At 37.3% G+C, this 19,758-nt stretch overlaps 1 protein-coding gene across 3 annotated transcripts in view; it reads left to right on the top strand.

Moving 5' to 3' along the window:
• The first annotated feature begins 9,462 nt into the window (after window positions 1-9,462).
• LOC104222816 (mediator of RNA polymerase II transcription subunit 13) overlaps window positions 9,463-19,758 on the top strand; it is a 30,391-nt gene continuing 20,095 nt past the window's right edge. For 2 of the 3 annotated variants that reach the window (XM_009774129.2, XM_009774132.2), the window contains exons 1-12: window positions 9,463-9,688; window positions 10,555-10,705; window positions 14,001-14,074; window positions 14,180-14,319; window positions 14,394-14,480; window positions 14,989-15,076; window positions 15,152-15,235; window positions 15,780-15,857; window positions 15,975-16,054; window positions 16,945-17,023; window positions 17,186-17,410; window positions 19,612-19,671. In XM_009774129.2, coding sequence (XP_009772431.1) covers window positions 10,682-10,705; window positions 14,001-14,074; window positions 14,180-14,319; window positions 14,394-14,480; window positions 14,989-15,076; window positions 15,152-15,235; window positions 15,780-15,857; window positions 15,975-16,054; window positions 16,945-17,023; window positions 17,186-17,410; window positions 19,612-19,671 — 1,019 coding nt within the window. In that variant the 5' untranslated portion in view covers window positions 9,463-9,688; window positions 10,555-10,681. The remainder of the gene's footprint in view (window positions 9,689-10,554; window positions 10,706-14,000; window positions 14,075-14,179; window positions 14,320-14,393; window positions 14,481-14,988; window positions 15,077-15,151; window positions 15,236-15,779; window positions 15,858-15,974; window positions 16,055-16,944; window positions 17,024-17,185; window positions 17,411-19,611; window positions 19,672-19,758) is intronic. The other variant, XM_009774131.2, reaches the window with a different exon arrangement.

Below are 19,758 nucleotides of genomic sequence, written 5' to 3' on the forward strand. Positions count from 1 at the left end.
TGGCATGACACTGAAGTAAGCACTGGAAGAACCCTGCTGACCCGAGTACCCACTAGAAGAACCCTGAATGGCTGGTGGGCAGTAAGACCTCTCTGGCATGACGTTGAAATAGGGTCGCGCCGGAGCACCCCAAGGAGGTGGTGGTGTTGGATATGTGGACCTGCTAGGCTGACCCCTCCAGACTAACCTCGACCTCCAGACGTGGAACCTCTCAACTCCCCATAATATCGGACCCTCTTGTCCCTCTGCATCTGCTCTCTACCTCTCAAACGATAACCCTCAATCCTCCAAGCTATCTCCACTACTAGCTAATAAGAAGTCCCCATTACAACCTCTCGGGCCATAGCCTGAATACCTGAGTGCAACCCCCCAACAAACCTCCGCACTCTCTCTGCATCAATAGAAGTATCATAAGTGCATGGTGAGACAACTTAGAGAATCTCACCTCATATTCGGTCACAGACATCTGACCCTGCTAGAGCTGCTCAAACTGAAACTGCAACTCTTCCCTCTAAGAGGGTAGAATATACCTGTCCAAGAATAGGCTTATAAACTGGTCCCAAGTCATGGGAGGAGAATCCACTGGCCTACCGAGAAAATAAGACTGTCACCACCTACCGGCCCTGCCCTCCAACTAGAAAGTAGTGAAATCCACTCCATGGAAATCCAATATCCTCATGTTGTGCAGTCTGTCCATGCACCTATCAATTAAGTCCTAGAGATCCTCATGTCGCTCACCTCCAAAGACAGGAGGGTGTAACCTAGTCCATCTGTCTAATAGCTTCTACAGATCGCCGGTCGCGGCTAGTCTAGGCTCAGGTGTAGCTGTTGCAACTGGCTGGGCTCCGCCAACGGATAGTGCACCCGGGGTCTATATACGACAATCACATGCCCTGGAGCCTGGGTAGTAGGTTCTGTGCTCCCCTTCCCACTTGAGGTGTAGCTGGGTCTGCTGGAAATAAACAAGTCAGAGTCATAGTATCCATGAACCGCAACATACGACCCATGACCTCTTGAAAGCCCGATGCTGACATGAAATCTACCGGGTCTGGCTCTGCTGCGAGCACCTCGCCCTTTTTCTCAACGTGGGGATCCTTCATTGATCTGCTGGTGGTGCAACTGTGGAAACTCTGGGGCATTCGCATCCCCTACCTCGGCTGGTACCCTCCCCTGACCTCTATCTCGGCCTCTAGCAATAGAGGGAGCAACTCCTCCCGAATCCGGAACGTCTGTTGTGCGCGTTCTCACCATCTGTAAGAGAATAAGAGAAGAAACTTAGTACATCATCACTACACGATAGGAGATGAACAAAGAGTAGTTTTCTAACACCCTATAGCCTCTCAAAGATAAGTACAGATATCTCCGTACTAATCCACAAGACTCTATTAGGTCTGCCCATGACTTGTGAGACATACGTGAACCTAGTGTTCTTATACCATGTTGTCATGACCCAATTCCATTTTAGGCCGTGATGGCCCCCAACACCGTTGCTAGGCAAGCCAACAGTGAACAATCTAGTAATTTCCCATTTTATAAGTTTTTCAAGTATATAACTTTCCTTAATTTTAAAGATTTGATGAATAAGGGATTTTAAATAATCAAAATGAAAGCAGCTAAATGCAATCATAATCGCAGAAATACAACCCAAAATCATAAGTCTACTAGTGAGTGCCAAGACCCGGAGTCACAAGTGTACGAGCATTCTAGTAGATTATACAAAAGAATACTAATCTACTGTCTGAAATGAAATAGATAGAAAAATATAACAAAAGGAAGACTTCGGCTGCTGCAATATGTCTCAAAGGGCAACTCACCATATAGTCTCGTACCGGAAGTCAAGCGTGCACCCCGGACTGATAACCAGATGTACCTGCTTCGGATCCTACATATTTAAGTGCAGAAGTGTAGCGTAAGTACATAAATAACATGTACCCGATAAGTATCCAGTCTAACCTCGAAGAAGTAGTGACGAGGGATCGACTTTGACACTTACTATGGGCTAACAATGATATATCAAAATTTATATACTAAGCATGGATTACATAAATAATATTAAAAACTCGATAACAGAGAATAGTAAATACTTCTTTCACAAATATTAATTTCCAAGTTATTTTCATCATTTAAAAGTTTGTATCTCAAGGCATTTAAGCAATATCAATAATGAAAAGTTCCAAAGATTTGTCATGCGTAAATTATACCGAGGTCGTACGGCCCGATCTAACATAATATTTTAATGGTGCACTTTCGAAGGTCGAACGACACGAACCATAGATGCATCTATCTGCTACCGAGGCGTTCAACCCACTCCAAAAATAGAGAATTCTTCAAAGAAACACAAATTTTAAATAACAATCATGTGTCTCATTTACAACTTCAAGTATATGAAATTTAACCTTTTACACTTCTTTTATCAACTTTCAATATGACTTAGGCAATTAAGTTATCAAGTAGGGCAAATAATGTAGGTATAGCATGATATGGGTCCTAAACTACCCCGACAATAGCATAATTAGTAGCTACATACGGGCTCTCATCACCTCGTACGCATGTATCGCCCACAAATTTAGAGCGCATATTAATTATAATTCACCTATGAGGTTAATTCCCTCTTACAAGGTTAGAAAAGAAACTTACTTCATCTCAATGCCTACTTTCCGATCCAAGATTGTGCCCAAACCCTCAATGTGGCGCCAAACGACTCGAAGCTAGTCAAATATAATATAAATTAATTAATACATGCTTAAAAGTTGGGAAAATGCATAAGTAACCGGTTGACCTATACACGAATTCCCAACTACATACTTTTTCTTTGCGGGAATCCTATTACCCCCCTAAACTTATTTTAAATGGAATTATTTGCACCCTAAAACTAGACAATCAAACTCTTGGCAAGTGGTGAGCTACACGCGCCCCCACATGTATTTTTAGTACTTTTTTTGTTCTTTCTTCTTTTTCTTATCCTTTTTTCTTATTTCTTATTGTTCTCATTTTTTTTTGTTTTTTCATTCTCTTTCTTTTTTTTGGTCACCGGCGGCATATATATATATATATATATATATATATATATATATATATATATATATATATATATATATATATATATATATATATATATATATATATATATATATATATATATATATATATATATATATATATATATATATATATATATATATATATATATATATATATATATATATATATATATATATATATATATATATATATATATATATATATATATATATATATATATATATATATATATATATATATATATATATATATATATATATATATATATATATATATATATATATATATATATATATATATATATATATATATATATATATATATATATATATATATATATATATATATATATATCCAAATCTGAGTGTATGTTGCTTAGCTTATGAATATATCTTTTTGAGAGTTTAATTTGTGTGTGAAAAGAAAAAATGGAAGAAAAGCGGTTAGACAAAGTCGCCGGTGAATAAATATCCGCCGGAATTAAAGAAGAAACGAAAAAAAAAGTAAAAGAAAAAGGAAAAGGAATAGGAAAAGGAAAAAAGAGTAAGAAAAAATGGTAAAAAGGAATAAAAATAATCCGAAAATTATTTTTTCTTTCTTTCTCACACACACACTCTGCCACGTCAGCATTAAGGGTGTAAATAATTCCATTTAAAATAAGTTTAGGGGGATAATAAGATTCCCGCAAAGAAAAAGTGTGTAGTTGGGAATCCGGGTATAGGTCAGGGGGATACTTATGCATTTTTCCTTAAAAGTTCATATCCTAACTATCAAAGTGATTTCCCAAGCCTATTTGAAGAATCCCTAAAATTCACCCCGGGCCCTCATGTCAGGGTTCCTGAAATTTTTGAAGAAAGTTGTTACCCATAACCCTATGAACTTAAATATATGATTTTCACCAAATTCCATAATAAATATCGTGGTTAAATAACCTAGGTTTTCACCTAAACCCATGATTTCCACAAATTTACATGTTAAAATATACCCAAAATCTATATATTAAACTCACACTAGGTATTACTTACCCTCAATAGCTAGGTTGAAATCCCCCTTGTTGAAGCTCCAAAATCGCCTAATTATGTGAAAAATGAGAGAGAAAAGGCTAAGTCCCGTATTTAAAATAAGGCTATGCCCAGCTGTGACGACCTTCTTCGCAAATACGGAAGAAGCCTCGCGTTCGTGAAGGCCTACACTGACTAGGCATCGCGAACGCGACAGCTCTTTCGCGAATGCGAAGAGTAAGGCCCACTAATCCTACCCGGCCCCATTTCCCCTACGCGAACGCGAGTGGGGGTTCGTGAATGCGAAGGCCTAGGCTTAAAAGGCTTCACGAACACATGTTCCTTACCATGAACGCGAAGGACAATTTGCCCACTGCCCCAGATCCTTTTTCGCAAACGCGATGGCCCTCCCGCATTCGCGAAGAAGGAAACCAGAACTAGAAATTTCTGGTTTCTCAGATTTAGCTCCGGGCGGTCCGAAATATATCCGAGCCCATCGGGACCTCGTCCAACTACACCATCAAGTCTGTAATCACGATATGGACGTGCTCAAACTCTAGAAATGCGTAAAACAACAACGAAATCAAGAATCACACCCAAAATCAAATTGAATCAAACTTTGAACTTCAAGTTTTCTAATCGCTCTGAACACGCCAAATCATACTTAGACTACTCGGAATGACACCAAATTTTGCGTGAAAGTCTTAAATGATAATGCAGACCTACTCCAGCTTCCGGAATCATAATTTGAATCCAATATCAAAAAGTCCACTCTCGGTCAAATTTTTCCAAAACTTCAAATTTCCCATTTTCACCAAATGACCCCGAAATGACCTTAGGACCTCTGAATCCACTTCCGGATGAGCTCCTAAGTCCAAAATTACCATATGGAGCTATTCCCAGGCTTGTAATCCTAAACAGACATCTAGAATATAAAAATCCACTTCAACCCAAACTTATAAAATTTACTCAAAATGCCAACTTTCACTATTAGGCACCGAAATACGCCCGGGTCGTCCAAACCCCGATCAGAACATACCGCCAAGTCCAAAATCATCATACAAACCTATTGGGACCATCAAACCCAGATTCTGAGGTCATTTACTCAACATATTAACTGAAGTCAAACTTAGCCTTATAAGCCAACCTTAAGGAACCAAGTGTTCCGATTTCAACCTGAACCCTTTCAAATCCCAAACTAACCATCTCCGCAAGTCATTAAATAGTAAAAGCACCTACAAGAAGTCTTATTTAGGGGGATAGTGTTCTAGAAGGCAAAATGACCGGTCAGGTCGTTACATCCCTGGTTGAAAAAAGATTCGTCCTCGAGTCTAACAGCTTCCCTATATGGTGCAAGATTTGCTACAATAAAGAATAGGGACCCAATGCTCACCAGGTTTAAAATTATATTTTGATAGCTTGTCATAAAGATTCTTCACGTTGTAAGAAAACTTAGCACGTAGTCGAAGTAAATCCTACTTTCTAAGTTTTAACTTTCTACCAAGCCTTCTCCATATGATCTTTTTATGTTGACACTCAAATTTCAATTTACAATATGAAGTTATTGGTATTAGAACTTCATGGAACACAACCAATTCCATGTCTAGCTTTAAATTAAGCATGGAGATCAACGCTCTTCTTGGATATGCATCAATTTTAACGCTTGTACACCAACGACCACTATGATGATAGCCATATATAGTTATGTCATGAAGAGATCTTGTTTCTCCAATATACCTCTAACTCTCTGTTATCCACTCATGATATCTTTTCTTCATAAATGGCTATTACTACCTAGAGTTTGACTACATTCTTGGATTCGATCTTATTCATCTTTCTGTTAGTGCTACTTGTTACAATTACCTTTTCTTTTTCAGTCATTCTTTAGAGAAGGGTCTATTGGAAATAGCCTTTTTGTCCTTCCGGTGGTCGGGGTAAGGCTGCGTACATCTTACCCTTCGCGGATTCTACTTGTGGGAAACTATTGAGTTTTCTTGTTGTTGTTGTCTCTGTTATCCACTCCTTTAGGTAATCTCAACTCTTCTTCATGCATATTTTTATGGACTTTAGGATTAACGCAAAAGGATGCCTTGTTTGGAATGGTAAAGCCAACAATCAAATCAATATTGTCTTGAGCATCTCTGAAAGGCGAAAAGTCAATAATGTACGTTGTTGGATACTCCTGTGGATCGTCGTAAAACTTTGGTGGTAAATCCTCATCTTGTGGAGCTAATAAATATTCCTCATCTCTTTGATAATGGTCTTCATCAGTTTCGTCCTTTTCACGCCCTTGATTATCTGAATATTTATCATATTGGGCATGGTGCCTTGGTACTCTTGTGCCTTGGTAAGCTTCAATCTCCTCAACTTTCTTAATATATCTTGTTTTTTGCGGATGAATTGGTCGATATCAAAGTGGTAAACGTGGCGGTAGCATTGGCATGTTATGTGATGGTAGAGGTTATAGGCGTTTTGGCAGATTTGGTAGCTAATTTTGAAGCACTAAACCTTCAACCAATTCAATCATATGTTTCATGGATTCCGTTAAGCTATCTAGCTGCATTTTAATTTCTTCATTATCTCGTTCAAGGACTCTAGTTCTTAATTTCTGAATTTTAAATTCCAATTCGATTAGAGAGAATCCCGAACTTGCTACTTGCTTGTGTGGTGACATGATGAATATGATAGCCACCCAAGAATTCAGACCTAGAACCTATGCTCTGATACCAAATTAATGTACTTTCAAGGTTTTGCATCTCTCAAGCACAAACTAGCGAAAGTGTTATTCAAACTAACGCGAGAAGAATGTAAGATGAAAGGAACCTTACCCAGTCATTCCTTAATCCCGCAAGATTGCAAGAAGTATTAAGTAAAGGAAGAAGAATGAAATAAAAGATAAATCACCTTTTTGAAGCAAGATCTTAGAAAAACTAATTACCAATATTTATTTTCAGCATATTGAGCCCTTTTAAATAGGCCTTACAATGAGTAAATTTGATGAGGTTGAGGAAAACTAATCCTAATTAAACTAGAATAAGAATAAGGCTTACAAAACCTATCCTAACGAAAATAGGAAAAAGAATTCTAGTAGGAATGAACTACCAATTAACAATTCTAGTTTGACTAGAACTATAAATATAATCCAACTAAAATAAGAATCAAATTCCTAGGAAACAAGAAATAAGATATCATATTCTTTATGGAAAAGAAATTCTAATCTTTAATGGATTCTTGGACTTCTTGAATTTTTTGGATTCTTGAGCTTTTTGATCTTGCATCAATGTGTTGTTCTTTTTATTTGATTAACAGAATTTTGTATGACTAGGAGTAAAAGTGTTGGATTTTGATTGTGCAGCTAATTTGTTGATTGCTCTACCATTAGCTAAAAAGGATCTCCTCAAGTAAAAGACAACTAGTCCTTTTTGATCTTATAATGAAATAATCATAAAACGCCGATGATTAATAATTTGAACTAACAAGTCATAGATCTTAAAATCATGTATCTTCAATATAGGATTCAATTCACAGAGAAACATAGACTAAGTTGTCACATATGACTTGACAAATTACAAATCGATGACCAGAAATTCGCATTAATATCAAAAGTCAGAAAATAAAGTATTAGAAACGAAGAGAAACTTCCACAGATCTAACCTTTAGGAGAAGAAAATGATCGGAGATTTCTCTAAAACCTTGGTTAGCAGAGAGGAAAACCGCAAATCAGAAGTAGGGTTTGAGATGTGCAAGGAGGGAACCTTTCATCGATGAGAGAGCATAACCAGCTATAGCTTTATGTATTTACCTAAATAACCTTATTTTTTGTATTATTATCATAGTCATGGACTATAAGGTTAATTTTTTGTTGCAATTAGCTCCTTTTTATATACCTTTATTTATAGTAATTAATTCCCTAGCCAAGTACTAACGTGTTCATGCAAAACAGAAAAATCGAATCAAACCGACAATGTTTTGGTTTGATTTGGTTTTGAATTTTAAAAACCGATCAAGTTTGGTTTGAAGCAAAAAATAACTGAAAAATCGAAAAAAACTGACTATAAAAATATCTATTTAAAATTTATTAGTACACACGTATATGTATATTCTTTTTATAAATTTGTTGAATCATTCTCTTGGTTGTGGCGGAGCAACTCTTTACCAAGTGACACCCCCTTCGCTAAAAAATTATCCTGCTTAGATAGATAAAAAATATATTTTTATTATTATATACCGACTCTTTTTGTCTCTTTGGTATGTTTACTTCTTTATATTTAGAAGTAAAACAGTTAACAAGTTACATAAAATATATTATTTGTACTTTTGTAGTAAAGGTTGTATGCTGCATAGTCTTAGTCAATGCATGGATTTCCTAGACTTGCTTAGAAGAAGGATGTAACTTATTTCATGACCGTCCCTTGCAGATCATTTGTATCTTTTTAGTACCATTAATAAGCCTTACCTAATTAAAGGAAAGTTATATAAAAAATAGAAAACGATAAATTGAAAACTTAGCTACAAATTGCAGACTTTCAATGAAAGGATTTGAAAGTAGCGTCACTGCTGAAGATAACTGCGAAATTTTTGAAGTTTTGGATAAATTATTAAATTTTCTCTTCGTTATTCAAGAACATTTCAACTAGAGTTATCTTTAGTGAACATAGTAAAAAATGCTCGGGAATCTATGGAATTTAGCATAGGGCTGTGCATAATTTGGTAAATACCGAATTATCGTATCGAAATCAAAACTTTTGGTATTTGGTATTCGATATTTTGGTATTCGATATGGTATTTGATTTAATTTTTAAAAAAATTTGATATTAGGTATGATATTTGGTATTTTAAAATGAAATACCGAAATATTAATATCGTATCGAAATATATATTATATTGCAAAATACACATATTGTTAGTTAAAATATAAATATAAAAAATCTAAAATTTTGCTTTCCTTTATTCTCTAAGTTCATCAATTAACTCTAAGCAAGTAAAAAAACATTTTTAATGATCAAATTTATTCATTCATGTATAATTTTCTCTCTCTAGGTTGATATTTGCTGGTTTTGGACAAAACTTTTGTCAACAAATGCTTTTAGTTTTGTACTTTTGTGTACTTTAATTAAGAATATTATAGTCTACGACTCTACGCACTAGTTAGTAGTCACCGAAAAAATTGAAGTTACCGAACCGAATAAACTGAACCTAAAGAAAAAAAACTCTGAATTTAATTAGGTAGGGTATTGATATAGCATTTTAAAAAATCGAATACTGAAAATACCGAACCAAAATATGTAAATACCGTACGAACACCCATAAATTAGTATTAATATGTATTAGGGACTTGAAATATGAATTTTTGAGGTTTTAGGGTTTAATCTAGAGGAAATAAAAGCAAGTTATAGACACCCTGCTATTTATAGGCATTCTGTTTTTCTACCCTTTACATCAAACCCCTAAGACTCCAAAATTCTTGCCCCAAATCCTTTAAATTCTTCTAACTTCCGTATCTTTAAACGCTTGAAATAAGCTATGCCCGAGCATTTCTCCATGTTCATCGAAGACAACTCCAATTGAAATGTTCTCTCGAATTACAACGACAACAATAACAAATCCAGTGTAATTCCACTAGTTGGGATCTGGGGAGGTAGAGGGTAAGTTGACCTTAACCTACGAAAGAAGGTAGAGAAGTGTTCTCTCGAATTACGAAGAGAATATTTGATAATTTATTAAAAAGTTCAAAATCTCTATGGGTAAAATCTTCATCGATGGTGCTATCTTCCAATTCTCCAGTTGCAAGTTTTCATGTTGCAACCAATTTTTCAATTTATTTGTTTATTATTCTAGAAGAAAATCTTTTAAGTTAATCTATTCGGATTTGTGAGTTTTGGCTTACTGATTTTTTTTTAACAAACGGGGTTGATTTCGAAAGACTCTTCTTTATTTTAACCTGGAGCCTTGGTCACTAGTACATACGGTAGTGCTTCGTCTGCAGTTTTTCTCTTGTTGTCTAGTTGTACTCAACTTAATTTTCATTTAAAATGCGAATGTATAATACTTTTGCCTTGTTATTTGTTGATCTCAAATTTGTTTGCTATGTAGAATTCTAATTCTGAAATGAATATCGCCTTCCTTGGTGTTATTATAATGCGGAGTGATAATTTTGGATTCTGATCTTGTGCCTTTCTGTTTGTGTTTTGTTGTTCTTATTTGATTGAGGGAATTTTGTATGATTTGATGCTGGAAGTGAGAGAGATGCCATATTTTTAGTTGGAAAGTTATTGCATACTGAAGAGATCTGGAGTTAAAGTTTTGAATTATGTTCTACGCTTAATCTATTGATTGCTTTACCATTAGCTTAAAGGATCTCCCCAAGTAACATACAAGTAGTTGGTTGCTCTCTAGTTGTCCTAGAAAAACAGAAGCTTACTTTTTTTGGGGTGAGATTATTGAGTCCCTTTATCTTTTTCTTACAAACACTAATCCTTTGTTATTTTTCGTTTTTCCATGTTTTTGTTAGAAGGAACTGCAGCCCCTTTGTTGTGCAAGGAAATGCTTCATGCCTTCGATACACGTCATATACCCTAAGATCCAAATTTCAGAGAACTACACGTGTTTACTTCAGAGGGCTTCAAAATTATCTAATAATGTGGACAAATGTGTTCAAGATCGTATGTTTCTTGCCTTATATCCTTTTATGACTCATGACCCTTGCCTTTGCTGTGATATTAGGACTACTATTTTTGAGGGTTAAATTGCAAGTTTTTATTGTTGATTTGTTATTTTTACTTGCTTAATTTTATAAGTTCGAAAACCCTAGTAATGAAATTGTGTCCGTTCTATTATCCCGTTTCTATGGAATTCAATTAGTTAACCTAACACGCGTTTTCTTATTTCTAGTCCTGCTAGAGTATATTTTTTTTTTGGGTACAAGCCCTCAATTGTACTTCCTCTATGTTGCTCGGGCTCGGGTTTGGGTATCCAATAAGGGTGCAGATCTAGAGGACGGATTCTTCATCACATAAATTTTAGGATTTGGGTGCATGGATCCCAGTTCGGATATATATATATATATATATATATTAAGACTTATATTTCAGTGACTTTAAGTTATTAAACAAAAATTAGTAAAATTTAATTCCTTATAAACACCTAATATTGTGTTCATAAGATACGCGTAATAGCAAAGCATTCTCATACTTTATATTACATAAACCCTGAATCAAACTAATCAATCTATACTTCTCGGTCATAGATATAGTCAAAGCACCCAAGTTGTCCAAATTCGATGTGGATTCATACCCAGACCCAACCCATGTTGTGTCGACATGGATGTACATGGATTTTGAAGAGTTTGATCGACATAGCTTAGCCTCCCTTCCCCCCCACAAAAAAGGAGAGCAGTGAGGCCCTCAATTGCCTTCCTAACCTCTTCTTCCTCCTCAAATACTTTTCCCCAACCAGCAGAACATGCAGACAATTTTTTTACTGAACACTCTCGTTTGCTTTCAGCTAATTTCCTTAGCAACTTACCACAACCACTAGTTCCGTTATCACCCTTTTTCTCATTTTCTCCTCCAGTAAAATCCTTCTCCTCCTACCCTCTTTGAGTCCCAGAACTTGTCATCAATTCCCTCAACGTGATCTTCTTCCTTGCATATACATTCCTATTCCATCTTCTAATGTCTTTTTGATGAAGTAAGTAGCTTCCCGTCAAGAAGATGCAAAAGAGCACAAAATGTAAGATTGCATAATATAGGATGTTAGCTCCATTACATAATGGCTATGTTAAGTCCTTTCTTTGATGAAGTAATTGGTTTCATTGCTGGCATCAAGAAGATGCTGAATTACAAAAGAGTATAGCAAAAAAAAAGGGGGGATTGCTAGCTCCTTACAGATGTTTATAGTAGGGAGCTAACAAAATTCAAAAAACTATCAGAGGAGTCTATAGGGGATAGATAAGCCCAACTATACAGATACATGAGGTATCTAGCCTTCATCAAAACATCTGCTGTTTCTCTCATTCCAAATGCTCCAAAAAGTAGCTGCATGTATCATCTTTCAGACTTTCCTGATGGTGCTATCAACTTTCCAGTAACTCCAAGACTCAAAAGCATCCCTGTTATTATGTGGCATGATCCATCTAAGCCCAAAGAGTGATATAAACATACTCCATAGATCTGCTGCAATGGCTATGCTAAGTCCGGGGAGCTAACAAAGTTCAAGAGAGTTATTAGGGGATCTACATGGGACACATTATGCCAACTAAAGAGATACAATAGACTTCTAGCCTTAAGAAAATGATTTGGGGTTGATAAACAATCAAAACATCTTCTGTTCCATTATGTCCATGCACACCAACAAATGCGAGTAGGGATCGCACCCAAGGGTGTGGTCTAGTGGTCAATGAAGTGGAAAGAATCATGAAAAAATCAGGTTCAAACCTCGGAGGCAAAAGACACTGGGTAATTTTTTCCCGATCTACCTAAGTCATGGTGGGCGAGTTATCCCGTACTAGTGCTGGTAGGAGGTAGGAAGTGCGTGCAAATTGTCCCAGACACCACCATTATAAAAAATTTCTAGAAGGGATCATCTTCCAAATTTTTCTGATGGCTTTACCAACTTTCCAAGTGCTCCAACATTCAAAGGCGTGCTTAGTACTCTGTGGCATGTGGTTGTTGTATTTGAAGGCACGTATAACATCTACTCACAATCTGAATGTTCCTTTTACCGAGGTTATCCCTGGTAATACATGCTTCACACACAGTTTTCCAGCTGAAACATATAACAGTTGTTGTTAGTTTTTCCATATTAGCTTCTATGGCTAATAATCAACTGTTCATTCTGTGCACAGTAGAAACTGTAGCCTGCTTTGACTGAGTGTCTCCCACTCTCCCTTCATTGGCATTGCCCCCACTTTATGTTGTCGACTGCCTGGTTATTCACTATGCAATTATCCAGTCTAGAGTGAAGGTCAAGTAAGTCCTCAAATATGCAATCTTGTATAGGTTACAGGCACTGTCTTCTCTGTTCTGGAATTTGGTTGAATCTGGAACGCGTGAAATTTGAAAAGAGGTTTGGTAATCATCCATTAGGAGTACAACTGCCCAACCATTGTCCTTCCAAAATTTGATATGTAAACCATTGTCCACTGCAAAGTGAGTTGAGAGAACTGACCTCAAAGTTCGCATATTCCATGTGGAACTCTAAGCAGCTTTTACACCAATGATTCTGAACTTCATATTTAGCATTGACACCCTTCTTCCATAGAGCTTGATCCTCCTGTGTAGACCTCTACAATCACTTCATGAGCAATCATTTGTTGTGCATAGTCAGATTCTTTATACCGGGTCACCATGGTGCTTTGGAATTGTGACTTTGGACCATTTCACTAGGTGGAATTTGTGGCTCTTGCTGTTAGCTTCCCGTAAGACGGTTCTTCTGATCTGGTCAAGCTGTTTAAGAACCTTATTTCGCATGGGATAGAGTGGCATGTAGTAAGTTGGTATGCTGTCAAGGACACTAACTATTAGTATGTCTGCCAACCATCGAAAGTTATTGCATCTGCCTTGTAGCTAGTCTTTTCTCAAACTTCTCAATTACACCATTCCAGATATTTGTAGCTTTCGTAAGGTGCTCCCAAAAGTTTAACCACACAGATTGATCCAAAAACTGGTTCACATATAATGTAGTACCAATGGTAATTCCCTTTCCTGTTCGGGGATTTTATCAGGCCTCCAGCTTTCTTTCTTTTGAGGAAGACCCAGCTGCTTTGATGGTATATCCTAATAAATATGTGGCTTGTGTGCATCTTTTTCATGCCATTTGTACTGATTTTCTAGAATTACTGAGAAAGAGATATAGTTTCTTCTAATATGGTACTCTTGAACTATCCCTGATGTTGTGATGCTTATTATGATTGCATATATTTGCCTTGAACTCATCTATTATTTTCTGGTTTTGCAGGGTGGCTTACATCAGATATCTTGGTTTCAGTTTCTTCCTCATGAATCTGATGTCAGCTCTCTGGTGGACAAGAGGTTTGATATTTGAGCAGTCTAAAGTCCATTTAATGCATAGTCTCCTTTGAATAAACTACCTGTAAAATTTATTTAATTCTTCGTGTTCTGCGATCTGTTTTAAAGTGTGAAGCTGGATAAGAAAGACGCTGCTACATGGCTCGTGCTCTCATCGCATCTGCAATTGCAGAAGGAAGGGTTTCTCAGCACGTGGACCAATTCCTTTGTTGGACCTTGGGACCCATCTCAGGGTCTTCATAACCCTGGTATGGATGGTCAGCAAGGTAATTAAACTGTAAATTTCTTAGTTGTCTAACTTCTGCTTGCTTTTAGTTTTCAGATGAGAAGATCAAGCTCTGGCTTTTTCTCCCTGGGCAGCATTCATCTGTTGTTGAAAAGGCACAGTCAGCTGTATCCAAATTACGAGGTATGTTATATTAGACGACACTATGATGATTGAAGGTGCTAAAAGAGGATGAGGTAGACCTAAAGTTACATGAAGAAAATTGTCTGAAAATGCCTACAATCTTTAGGAATCAAAGCAGGTTTAGCCAAGAGTAGAATACAATGGAAGCAAAGGATCCATCTAGGCAATACCAACTAGTTGAGATTAAGGGTTTAGTTGTTTTTACACTTGAGTTAGGTCTGGCGAGGACAAGTGTGAAATTTTGAAAACCTCCAATCTTAGAGAACTAGGGATCTGTGTTAAATGACAAGTTACTTACCAATATTGACGGGCCTGAATAGAGCGGAATATGTAGAGGACTTATATCACTGGTCCCAATTAGTTTGAGATTGAGGCGTTGTTGATGGACTGGTTGACCAATTGTCATTGTTTTTGTAATTGAGTTGCACTTAACTCTTGAACTTATCCTGATTCCCGTTTTTGTTTTTCGTTTTGCTTTGCTTAACAATCTTTATCATATCTTTTGCAGTTTTGGCATCTGGTCTCTGGGTGGCTCCTGGAGATTCAGAAGAGGTTGCTGCTGCGCTATCTCAGGCCTTAAGGAATTGCATGGAAAGGTAATGTTTATTATTCTCACATGTTAGAGGTTTCCGTGATCTATTATTTATTTACTTGTTAACGTGAAATGGCAGAAAACTAAGAGGACTTTCATATGTGAGATATGGAGATGTATTTACTAGACACCATCCATTTTCACAGAATGAAGAGTTGTTCAGGTATGTTTATTAATGCTTACATTGTTTTGTTGGCCTAAGTGGTTTGACACCACGGAGATCAAGAATTATGGTTTTACTATGATTTTATAACCTCCTTTGTTACCGTACTATCTTCCTTATGTTGCCATGAAATCGTGCGCTCCTCGACTTAGAAGTTGTTATGGAGATAAAGGGACTGTGGTGCTGATTCTAATCTAGTATACTTTTGGATTTTTCAGTTACAACCTCAATCTGTGGAGTCATTCTGTTTTTATGTACAGTTAGAAGTTTGAGAAAATGTATATCTTTTTAATCTTTTCTGGGTGTGGCACTTGTAGTAGCTGTATCTTTTTTATTTGCCTGCTAATGTTCATAGCTTCCCTAGTGCCTGGAATTTGCATTTTCATTTTTTGAATTGGATACTAATCATGGTCTAAGTGTTTTTTGTATTACTGTTCTCCTTGATATATGCTAGTTCCCGAGTTATTCTTCTGTCATTCTAATCGCGATTTCATTTTAATTAACCCTTATATCTGTCTGATTTGTAATTGCTGCTTTCTTAAAGGAAGGGACAGCCAGTGGTTGAGTTCATATTTTCTGCTACGGAAGAGGCTATCTTTGTCCACGTTATAATATCTGCAAAGTAAGTTAGTGAACCCTTGTTTACATTATTAATTTGAGGGAGGAATTGCAATCTATCCTTTTGGCTATCTGTTATTTGGTCCTGTAATAAGTTATTGCTCTTCATACCTTCTTCTAGGCATATACGAGCACTTTCAAGTGGTGACATTGATAAAATATCAGAGGATACATCTAATGTCTCTGGTGAGAGGCTTCCAGGTTGGTTTCTCTGCAAAACAATGCTTTTACAAACAATTAAAGGCTTGGATGTACATTCAGATGCTGAATTTTGTTAATCACCCAATAGGTTCTTCGAAGGGGAGCCTTGACGTAACTGGTAAAGTTGCTGCCATGTGACCAGGAGGTCACGGGTTCAAGCCGTGGAAACAGCCTCTTGCAGAAATGCAGGATAAGGCTGCGTAGAGTAGACCTTTGTGGTCCGGCACTTTCCCGGACCCCGCGCATAGCGGGAGCTTAGTTCACCGGGCTGCCCTTTTACCCAATAGGTTCTTCCAGAACCTGCGCGATTCTTGCTATCATTACACTCATTACAACCTAATGGAATCTAAGGGAAGCTAAAGAAACGTGTTGGTAGCATTAGTGTTAGCATGGTATCTCTGCATTCTTGGATTGCTGGTACTACCTACTATTTGATTACTTTTTTTCGCTTCGTTTTTCTTAATACCTTGGAGGGTTTACCAAAAACAACATCTCTGCCTTCTTAAAGGTAGGGGTAAGGCCTGCGTACACACTACCCTCCCCTCCCCAGACGCTACTTATCGGAATACACTGGGTTTGTTGTTGTTGTTGTTATTGTTTCTTAATATCTTGTTGTTGTTACCACTTATTGCCACGGATTCTTTTCATCTCGTCTTTAGCCGAGGGTCTACCGGAAACAACTTCTCTGCCCTCCCAGGATAGGGTAAGCCGGTAAGGTGTACACACTACCCTCCCCAGATCCCACTTGTAGGAACTTACTGGTTTTTTGTTGTTGTTGTTGTTGAACTTGGTTTTCAACCAATAAAAAACCTTTTGGCACCATCACTATGCTCCTGAATGGTTAGGTATGTTCGTATTTTCATTTCTCCCTTTTTTTTCCTCTTTTCCAGTTATTGTCTCACCTCATGGAATGCGTGGGAGGCTCACTGGATGTTGCCCTGCTGATCTTGTGAAGCAAGTGTATCTTAGGTCAAATTTGCCTCTTTTTTCTCCCTTCTTTTTTGGGTTGTTTTAAAATTTTTCCTTCTCACTCCCTCCTTTTCTTGTTTGTGAGCATCATTCTTTCAAAGTGATAGAGCTCATCTTAATGTGGTTGCCTTACTGTGGTTCTTATTTGACTTGCTCAAACAGTTCCTGCAAGTTTAGTGCTTCAAACGGTATTGTTGGGCTACCATGCAATGTTTCTCGATCTGGTTATCAGCTTAAGGGACAGAATTGCTATGTTGAAGTTAGCCTTGGCTGCACTACACCAGGAAACAACAATATAAAAGAAAGTTCAAGAATGCTTATTTACCCTCCTGAGGCTATTCTTGTTCCAGTGGTGCAAACAGCATGTGCTAGATCTTCTCTAAAAAGGTATATTTGTTAAAATTCTGACAAGGTTTTTTCTCTTCATTCCTTTTTGGAGAGAGAGAGAGAGAGAGAGAGAGAGAGAGAGCATCTAGCTGATGTGGAAGAAGATTACATTAAAGTAGTTGCAGATAAAAAAGGAGATACATTAAACTAGTGTCAGTCAACATTTAACTAGTGTCCTTTCAGTCTTGTAGAAGGTTTTCAATGGAGTGCTGGAAGACAAATCTGTGACCTTCCACATTAATGACAGAAAACTACTCTTTTAAATATCTGGCCTTTTCACCACAGTAAGGGCCAGATAACCATCCATCCCCTATTAGGTTGTAGAAATATTATGGTCTTCCATCTTTTAAGGTTTTGCTGTAATAGATTTCATCTCTTAAAACTTTATCAGAGAGTCGATGTGAGTGGCTGATAGATTATGGTGAATAAGTTCTCTCTGGGAAGTCTATATCTGTGGTTTCCACTCTAAGCAAAAGTTTATATACTGACATCTCATACTTTGATGCTAATTTTAGTGTTTCTTGCTTAGTTGCTTTAACCTTGGCCCTTACCGAGAATCAACCTGACAAATCAATATATTCTTGCTTGACATCCATGTGTGCGGAGTATTTACTCAAAAGTGCATATTAGTGCTATTTGTGTGTGATTAGGGTGCCTTTCAGTTCAAATTTACTTGAGAATTAAACAACGACGTCGATAAACCGAGTGTAATCCCACAAGTGGAGCCTGAGAAGGTAGTGTGTGCACAGACCTTATGGATACTTTGTGCAGGTAGAGAGAATGTTTTTGATAGACCCTCGGTTCAAGAAAAGCATAAACACAATAATGATGTAAAAACAGTAACAACAACAAGATAATAAGAAAACTGAAGCAGAAGAGTACTGGAGAACTAAGAACAAGGAAATACGAAAATACTAATGATACTACCGGCAAGAAAAGCAAAACGCGCAACTACCTACTAGCCTTATATCCTAATCCTCGACCTCCATACCCTCCCATTAAGGGTCATGTCCTCGGTAAGCTGCAGACTCGCCATATCCCGCCTGATCACCTCTTCCCAATTCTTCTTCGACCTACCTCTACCTCTTCTCAGGCCCACAATCGCCAACCTCTCACACCTTCTCACGGAGGCGTCTGCGCATTTCTTCTTGACATGCCTGAACCATGTCAGCCTTGCTTCTTGCATCTTGTCCGCCATGGAGGTCATGCCTACCCTGTCCCGAATATCTTCATTCTTGAATCTATTTTAACATCCTCATTTTTGTAACTTTCATCTTCTAGACATGAGAGTTCTTGACTGGTCAATACTCTGCCCCATGCAACATTTCAGTCTAACCACCACTGTGTAGAACTTACCTTTGAGTGTTGGTGGCACATTCTTATCACATAAGACACCAGATGCGAGTTTCCATTTCATTCATCCGCTCCAATCCGATGTGTGACATCCTCGTCAATCTCCCAATTACCTTGGATTATAGCCCCAAGGTACTTGAAACTCTCTCTCGTGGGGATGACTTGTTAATCCCGCCTCGTTTCCATATCAGATTCACGAGTCACATCACTGAAATTGTACTCCAAGTACTCTGTCTTAGTGCTACTCAACTTGAAACCTTTAGACTCTAAGGGTTGTCTCCAAACCTTCAGTCTGGTGTTAACGCTGCCGCACGTCTCTTCAATCAGTACTATGTCGTCTTCAAATAACATGCACCATGACACCTTCCCTTGAATGTGATGCATCATACATCCATCACCAAAGCAAATAAAAACGGGCTAAGAGCGATCCCGGATAAAAACCCATCACTACTGGAAAGTGTTCTGAGTCTCGTCCCACCGATGTTATCTGGGTCTTAGCTGTATTATACATGTCCATGATTGCCCTAATGTAAGCTACCGGAACACCTCTAGCCTCCAAAGATCTCCATAGAACCTCCCTTGGGACTTTGCCTTTTCTATTACTTGAGAATTGTGATTCTAAAAAAAATTGAATGATTTAGAATGATTCTGAATTTTTTCCCCTCCAAAATCTTGCTTGAGAATCATGAAGAGTTCCTCCATGGACATTTGATAAAATTAGAATGACTTAGAGGAGATTATTAAGATGGTTCCATGCAAGGATGACATGCACAATTAGAAACTGTTCAAGTTTCTTTTTCCACTGATGAAAAAGAGAATAAATTAACATTCAAACATTCGATTCGCAGATTCTGGCTGCAGAACTGGATTGGGCCCTCATTGTCCTTTACATCCTCCTTTATGCATTGGTACTCTCAGCTTGTTCATATTGGCAGTTCATTCCATAACTTTTTTTAGGTTGAACTTCTATCTCATACATCTAATCCACAATATTT

This window comes from Nicotiana sylvestris, chromosome 12 (genome assembly GCF_000393655.2).
Source record: "Nicotiana sylvestris chromosome 12, ASM39365v2, whole genome shotgun sequence".
Lineage (NCBI taxonomy): Eukaryota > Viridiplantae > Streptophyta > Magnoliopsida > Solanales > Solanaceae > Nicotiana > Nicotiana sylvestris.